At 38.5% G+C, this 7,962-nt stretch overlaps 3 protein-coding genes across 5 annotated transcripts; 1 reads left to right on the plus strand and 2 right to left on the minus strand.

Moving 5' to 3' along the window:
- Window positions 1-8: 8 nt before the first annotated feature.
- LOC117567755 (aquaporin-11) lies at window positions 9-1,746 on the minus strand. Its single transcript, XM_034247943.2, has 4 exons — window positions 1,651-1,746; window positions 972-1,159; window positions 493-906; window positions 9-404 (listed from the first exon to the last, which is right to left on the minus strand). The coding sequence occupies exons 2-4, from the start codon at window positions 1,147-1,149 to the stop codon at window positions 205-207; spliced, it is 792 nt and encodes a 263-aa protein (XP_034103834.1). The 5' UTR covers window positions 1,150-1,159; window positions 1,651-1,746; the 3' UTR covers window positions 9-204.
- Window positions 1,747-2,097: 351 nt separating this feature from the next.
- On the plus strand, window positions 2,098-3,003 carry LOC117570276 (transmembrane protein 186). The gene is made up of 2 exons (XM_034251794.2): window positions 2,098-2,192; window positions 2,261-3,003. Coding segments are annotated over exons 1-2 (639 nt in total). The 5' UTR covers window positions 2,098-2,191; the 3' UTR covers window positions 2,899-3,003.
- Window positions 3,004-3,092: 89 nt separating this feature from the next.
- LOC117570274 (organic cation transporter protein) lies at window positions 3,093-7,745 on the minus strand. Of its 3 annotated transcripts, none has more exons than XM_052004694.1 (9): window positions 7,725-7,745; window positions 5,530-6,165; window positions 4,639-5,223; window positions 4,460-4,580; window positions 4,298-4,391; window positions 3,983-4,083; window positions 3,837-3,917; window positions 3,663-3,773; window positions 3,093-3,600 (listed from the first exon to the last, which is right to left on the minus strand). In XM_052004694.1, exons 2-9 carry the CDS (start codon window positions 6,084-6,086, stop codon window positions 3,505-3,507), a joined length of 1,746 nt encoding a protein of 581 aa, XP_051860654.1. In that variant the 5' UTR covers window positions 6,087-6,165; window positions 7,725-7,745; the 3' UTR covers window positions 3,093-3,504. The 3 variants fall into 3 exon arrangements, with proteins under 3 accessions (XP_051860654.1, XP_034107684.1, XP_034107683.1); XM_034251793.2 differs by having other exon boundaries at window positions 5,530-6,247; window positions 7,725-7,743; XM_034251792.2 differs by lacking the exon at window positions 7,725-7,745 and having other exon boundaries at window positions 5,530-6,447.
- Between the last annotated feature and the right edge of the window lie 217 nt (window positions 7,746-7,962).

Consider the following 7,962-nt stretch of genomic DNA (forward strand, 5'->3'; position numbering starts at 1 on the left):
CTGTCAAGTTTTGTTTTTCAATAATTTATTTATAATAAGCAACAAGTAAAATAAATAATTAAAAGCTAACGAAGATTTGTATCGCCACTAAGCAATGCATGCAATTAACATATTGTTCCTTAGTTCAGATAATAAACAAATTTGTCTCCAATAGAACTGTGGTCATAAATAACTAACTATTCCTAATCATCGATCATTTGGATTTTAAGCCTCCTTTGTCTTCTCATCGCCCAGCAGAAGGCGTCGCACAACAGGGAGCTTGAAGATTGGCACCGATAGCAGCGCACCTAGACAGGCGCCAATCCAATATACGATTATATGTTCCAGATTGCTGTGGCCACGGCAGCCCCATTTCAGAGCTGTTGCTAGTACTGGATTAAAGTAGCCGCCAGAGAAGTTGAAGGCTGAAAGCATTGCATAATTAAAAGCGTAAACTTTTTGAGAGGACATAGCAGCAGTCGGAAACCACGTTCGAAACGGGCGAATACTTACCTGCCACCACGAGGCTGGTGCCAATAAAGGAGTCAATGTAGCTACTAAACTTTGGCTCATGTACACTCAGCGTCTTCGAGGCCAGGCGACAGAGCATGGTGGCTATGCCCTCAATGGCAGCGCCCAAATAAGGGCTAACCTGCAAGTCGGCATTGCACTCCTCGAATGCCCTTCCCTTGTGAGTTTCAGCAAATTCCAGCCACCAGAAGACTTGAACAATGCGATATACACAGCAGCCGCCCATAAGTTCGGCCCAGGTGCGCAATGCCATCTCCTTGAAGCTGGTGCGACCCTCCAGCACATCCTCCATGTGTGTGTATGGGCAGGCGGAGGCATCGCCCCAGACCTTGCCCCACCAGATTGTCAGCAGAAACAGAAAGATGGCATAGGTGGCCACACCAAAGTTATCCGCCACTGTCCGGATGTTAACGATGATTTCAATCTATTCAGCGTCAATCCGCTTGTCGATCTGCACTTACCAATGATCAGTTCAAAGCAGCAGGCGCACAGCTCGGCCGCTGCGATGGCCTCGTTCATCAGCACCGGGACGATACCCTCTCTGCTGAGGAGCCGCCGACTGACCCGACGAGCCACCTGAGCTGCTATGCAGCAGCCGACCATGAAGCCGGCGCTAATCCCCAACGATGTCAGCGACATTTTAGGATATCTTTAAGAGGAAATTCTGCTACAGTTGACTTGTGTTTGAAGGATTTCAGATAAATTGCTATTTTATTAAATTCGCACATGTGTTTGTATACACATATACGGCAAAATACACTTATTTTTTGAAAACTATTTTCGAATTCGCAGCACGCCAATAATGTGCTAAAAATATTTGTAGCTTGTTCAACAAGAGAAAATAACATCAATTCGTAGCGACATTTCACCTTTTGATTCTTTGTTTTTTTCGTGTTTAATTGTTATTTAACTATTTTTGTAGAAACGGATTAAATTAAAATTAATGTAATTAATATATTGGTGTTAATGATTAACAAATTTGATTTGTTATGAATATTGCTACAGAGAGTTTGTTATATCACATTTTTGTTATTAGCTTTGTAGTTCGCAATAACAGTTAATATAAATATTTTTTTAATATTTTATTTCCATCATATTTGCTGTATGACATTATTTTCCAAATTTGTATTAAATACATACTATGCAAATTCGTTTTGTAATTGGCCAAAGCGACCGACACGAGACCGTAAAACAACTGTGAGCTGTCGTCGTTGTCGACACGGACTGAAGAACGCCTCAGTGGATTATTTACTCTCAACATTGTCGCTCATCGCGCCGATCTATTATTAAACTAATACCTAGCGCTCAATGCTCATTGAAATTACATACATACAAACACTCACAGTTAAGTGAGCACTGTGGTCTCAGCAGCTTAGCTACATAAGTTTGTACGTGATATATCGATCATTTATGACTATATTTTAATTCGCGTTGTTATGTATATTAAATATGTAACTGTAAGTTGTGTCACTAACCATACATATTGTATGGTTAGTGGTTGTGTCAGACACATTTCAGAAGTACGTTAAATCTGATAAGTGTGACCAGCGTTCAATACTGTGTATATCGATATTCTTTTAAGTTAACAGCAAATGGCATCTCTTTAACATTCCTTTTTGAGCAGAGCTGTAATGTGAGCTGTTCAATTGAGCATAGCAGCAATTTTACAGACAACACAACAAGTGAGTTTGGTTTACATAAACATTATTTTTTTATAAACAATTTACTAACCTAAATTAAACATGTTTAGTGCTTCAACGATTTTGTCGGCCACGCTTCATTAAATTGCCCTTAACATATTGTGCTGGCAGTAGGCGTCACAGTGCAAACACGCCTGCTACAGAACCGGCAACAGCAACATCATCAGCTGTAAAAACAGCGACGACTAAGAAATTGGCTGTGGAAGATGGGTTTACGGATTGGCGGCCCATCTACCAGCTTCCATTGATACGCTGGATTGCAGCTTTTAATCGTCTTAAAAACTATCAGGCTGCTGTCACACTGGCTGCCACACCGTTGGCCTTCACCCTGTCTCAGGCTGGCCAGGTATCTGGAGAAGCAATTGGAATTTGCGCTTCACTGGGAGTCAGTGGGCTGATTACGCTATCATTGGGCAGTTATTTGACATCCAATATAATTGGATTCATCTACATTAATGACCAGCAGGATCAGTTAAGACTGGCATACGTGGACTTCTGGGGTCGTCGCCAGGAGGCCCTGGTTGATATTGAGGACATACTCCCCGATTGGGAGCTTAAAAGGACCACACGATTGGGCTTTTATCAGCCAATATGTCTGCGTACTGATAAGAAACAGCGCTTCAAGATACTTCAACGTTTTGGAGTGATCACAGATCCTCTTATATTCGAGGGTCTTTTCGGGCAATAAAAAGGTCTTTGTTATGAATATTTATTATTTTATTGTAAATAATTTTAGACAAATTAGTATGTTACAAAAGATTAAAAGAGACTTAATAACTCTTAAGTTCTGTGCAAAAAAAAAACGAATGTCTTTTGTATATACAAAGATAAATATCGAGTATTGCAAAAAATCTTATATTTTAGATTGCTTAAAAATGTTAAAAAAAAAACAATATTGAAAGCTAGCTTTGGACTAAGATTGATGTGATCTTCTTTAAATCGTGATGACAAATTTATATTTAAAAACAAACCGCTTTAAATTAAATTTTACGTTATACGGAGTCTTCCTATAACCAAATTGAAAATATATATATAACAGCTCCTGACTTTACAACATTCTACAAAATAACAATAAATTGTAATTGCTACGAAAAAAATATGTATATTGTTGCTTAGTTGCATTAGTTTCTATATCGAATAAGGTGTTTATCATATTTAAAAAAAATATTTCATGCATAGGCATATATGTAATTAAATCTACTAAATATTATAACAGAAAATGTTCGTTAATTATGAAGTCTCCACGTTACTACTAGTGATTTGTACTGGATGAGATGGATAGTGTCAATTAAAATTAAATAATCGACTCATTTTGCTGACTGTCTATGCAATTGTTGACATTTTCGTTGTTAAGTTTCATTTTGCTTCCCAGCATAATTGCATCTGCAACCTATAAATAAAGTTAATAAGGAATTTAAGGGACTTAGTAGGAAGTTATTCGTTTACACTTACCGTATCGGGAAGTTTTTTGTGAAAGGTCTCCGGCAGCAAAAGAGATAACAATCCAGCAAGCATTGATGTGCCACCAAATAATAGCATAGGCAGGGGCTCATAATAGGTCCCCTATTATAATTGAAACAAAAAAATATGTATTTTTAGAAATTAAAGTGCTTCACGGTTACAAACCAGGAGAGGCACAAAGGGTGCCAACATGGCACCAAATCTAGCAAAGGTGGACATGACGCCAACGCCGCCGCTTCGTATAACCTGCAGGGAGATGTTCATATGTTTCTTCAGAACTAATATTGACGATTGAAAAAAATAATACAAACCGTGGGCATCATTTCCGCTGTGTAAGTGTAAATAACTGCAAATGATGAAGTGATTCCCAGTTTGCCAATTAAAAAGAGTGTGATGATTAACCAATTTTGACCTGTTGCAGATAACATAGAAACCATTGTTAGTAAACTTTTAAAAAGAGGTTTCTTCTGAAAACGACATTGAATTCATTGTTTTTATAACGCTAATAAGTTGCTTTACGTGTGATCTTGTTGGTATGAACTAGGTAAGCATGCATAGTCAATAAAAATAGGTAAGTACTTTAACGATATAATCATATATTTATATCCGACTGAAATATATCATACCCGATGTCAAATATCCGCTGGCCGCGCAGGTGACAGCACAGAGCAAAAGGGAACCCGAGAGCGCCAGACGTCGTCCCAATTTTCGCAGACACAACTGTATACGACAGATATAAATAGGATATATATAGCACACATGTATATTCATATGACATTTAAACATACCCAGGCCAAGCTGTAACCGGGTATTTCAATTAGGCAGACAAGAGCGAAATTCAAGTACTTGTTGCCACTGAGATTAGTCGAGTTCAGCGAGAGACCGTAAAAGACAATGGCATTGACAGCCCTGTAAGAATCAATTAAATATGGTGTAAGAAGTAAAAATATCAATGGGAAATATTTACCAAATGAAGAGTAGCAGTGTATATCGCCAGATCAACGAATGGGAGCCAAACACTTGTTTGACGGACGCCCAAATCTGACGCTGCTCTTGATCTGACGATAACTGTTGCTTATCCGTCGCATTCAAATTCTGCTGCTTAAAACTGGCCATAAGCTCCAGAGACAACTCTCGTTGGTTCACATGAGCCGCCCTTCTAATAATGGCACCCGCCTTTTCATGCTCGTTCCGTGCCAGCAGCCAGCGCACTGACTCCGGCACTAGCCAGACATAGATAACAAAGAATAGCGGCGGAATGGAGAGTGCCAACTGTAAATGCTTCCAGTCAGTCAGCAACCAGGCGGCAAAACCCACCAACGCTTCACCCACAGCATAGAAATAGTTGAGTACAATGGAGGTCATCTCACGTTTACGCGGTCCAACCATTTCCACACCTATAATGAAGGCTAATGGATAAACGCCGGATGTGCCCACGGCATTTAATAAGGCGAAGATCAGGAAACTGATATAGTCCCAGGCGAGGGCTTGCCCTATGCCAGTTATTCCCATGAAAATGGTGCAGAACAGAAAAACATATTTGCGTCCAAAGCTATGGGATAAAGAAGGAGTATGTAACAATTAGGGGATAACAATTATTAAATGTACAGTGTATTAAAAAGTTACATTTACATATTAAACTTTTTTAGACTATTTTAAGTTAAAAAATGTACATATGATTAATTAGTATTATTGATAATTTAAATACATATTCCATTTATAAAGAATTATCGATACCACGAACAATATGTGATCGATATTGCCATATCGCTTTGATTACTTTTGCTATCACCATCGCTTAGTCAATACTATTGACTCAATAGCTTAAACTCTTGGTGAAATTTAAAAAAGCACATACCGATCGGCAAGATAGCCAAATAGTGCGGTGCCAATAACGAGACCGGCAAAGTGGGTGGTGCCAACAAATGCTAACTTCCACGTATTCTCTTTGCACGTCAACTGCCATTCCTGCACAATTGTGTACTCTCCAAATTCGTAAACAAACTGCTGACATCGTTGCGTTTGTTCTGTCAAAAACAACGATGGATTGCACTCCTGCGTCTCTTTCCATTGGCTTTCTGGATGCTCCCAGGGTTGCCAGTTGTTTGCAGTGCTGTTGGGTGCATAACGCCTGCACATATCAACTGGAGTAAAGTATCCATGATTATTCCGCGTGCCTGGTATGGCATGATCCAGCCAATCTGTCTGATATTGCGTCTGATCTTGCACCTCGCACTCGTCTATATGGCAGCGATATTTTGGTATGCCAGCCGTAAAAACATACGATAAACTGTTGGCAGCTGCGAAGAGCACGGGCAGGCAAATGAGTAAATAATTCACTCTCTGGTATCGACCGAATTCGCCAATTTCCTTGAGTATCTCGTCAAAGTCCATGGCGGCGACTGGCGACGCCATTTTAATAGGCAATTTCAAAATGACCAATTAACGATGGATTTCGGTTGCATATCTGTACGGCGTTGCCACCTGGTCGATCCTGTTCGATAAATGCGATAAATTTGTTTATTGGGCGTTCGCGATGCACGTGGTGAAATCAAAGCTTTTTGCTTTGCGGCGCACTGTTTAAGTAAACAAACAAATGATATTTGCACAACAAAACAACTGTTAAACTTGTGAACGCGAGGTGCACTGCCTGATTATAAGATACTGTAGAGAGAAAAGCTGAGTCATGTCAACTATTTAAAAATTAAAAACAAAAACATTAAACGACAAATGTTTGAGTGTGCAAAATGTGTGAAAAAAGAACAGATTAGATAATAAACTAAATGTTCGTCTATTCGTCTGTCCCGCTGTCTGGCTTTGTGTTCAGCTATACATAAATACATACATATGTACATGGATGTATGTATAAGTACATACATATTTATTTTTGTACAAAAGTGTATATTTTAGTCTTCGGGTGAAAGTAAAGAAAATACAATTTGATGATGGGCAATTAATTTCTTATTTATTAAGTGTTTATTGATAAGTGTTAGAAGTAATTTGTAATCACTACTTATAAGGTCTGAATGATAAAAAAGTAGAAAGGTGTTAAAAAAAAGACTACAGTATAAATCAGTATATTTGTATGAAGGACAAACCTTAATGTTTTTTAGAGAGGAACTACTGTTCTTAATCAACGATTATATTTATGTACATACATACATATGTACATACATACATTGAAGATCAATTTCATTCAAGCGGAAATTAATGTGTTTCAAATTGAGAAAATTGAACAAAATTTGTCACACATTTGTGATTGCAGCAGGTAGATTAGGTAGAGTTTCTATTTATTTTGATCTGGATATTTCTTCTATATGGAGTTTTACATACATACATAGCTAGAAAAGTTGGTCAATGTTTTGTTGTCTATTTTTGTTTTAAGTACTAAGCATTTCGCTTTGCATTATTGATGAGCGTGTAAATTAAAGAAATTGATGAAGTTCTTGGGCGCCACATCAATTACTATGGGGAGAGAGATATCCGACATGGATAGATGCATGTCTGTGAAGACGCATGCAATTTTAGCCAATTGACATTGTTGCATGCAACAAGCGACTGATTGGAGTATGTCGACGTTTTGTCAGTTAAAACAAAGCATTTGTAAATGATTAATTAGTTGAATTGCACATTGAAACTTGCCCAGATCGTGTGGAATTGAAATCTAAATAGGTTTTATATTTTCCGTTTAAAAGTTGTTATTGCTGAGAGATTTCACGACGCTGTCGAATAATTGCATTTGCAAATCACACATTTTTAATTCATAATGTGTCTGGGAACACTGGCAGCTCGTTGAAATGATGGCCTTGGATATTCGAAAGGTTATTTGCAGCTAAGGTGCCTGCACTTGATAAGCCCTGTCCCATAAAGTATATCTCTTATCACCAAAAATTAACTAATATGCAATTGGATTAAGACCCACACATTTAAAACAAGTGTATTTATGAACTTGAACTTGGCTAAACACCTGACAGCTGTGGTTTCTTATTAATTTTCGCGCCTTGCTCGAAATACTTTAACGGATATTTGCGGATAATTCGCCGAGTTTATCACCTCACGACGCTGCGTTCGCCGCTGCACTGAGCGCTCCAAAAAGCCTCCCCAAACAGGGGCGAATACAATAGAGCTTTTTCGTCTGTTTATTTTCTTCTTCTTCGCCACGACGCTGCCGGCCGGCTGAAAATCAATACAACTCTGAACAGTGCACCCAGACAGCACAAAGGAAAGAGAACGCAAGAGCATGTTAAATCGTTCGCTCTTAAAACTAAAGAGCGTAAAGCTACAAAAGCAT

This window comes from Drosophila albomicans, chromosome 3, assembly GCF_009650485.2.
Source record: "Drosophila albomicans strain 15112-1751.03 chromosome 3, ASM965048v2, whole genome shotgun sequence".
Classification (NCBI taxonomy): domain Eukaryota; kingdom Metazoa; phylum Arthropoda; class Insecta; order Diptera; family Drosophilidae; genus Drosophila; species Drosophila albomicans.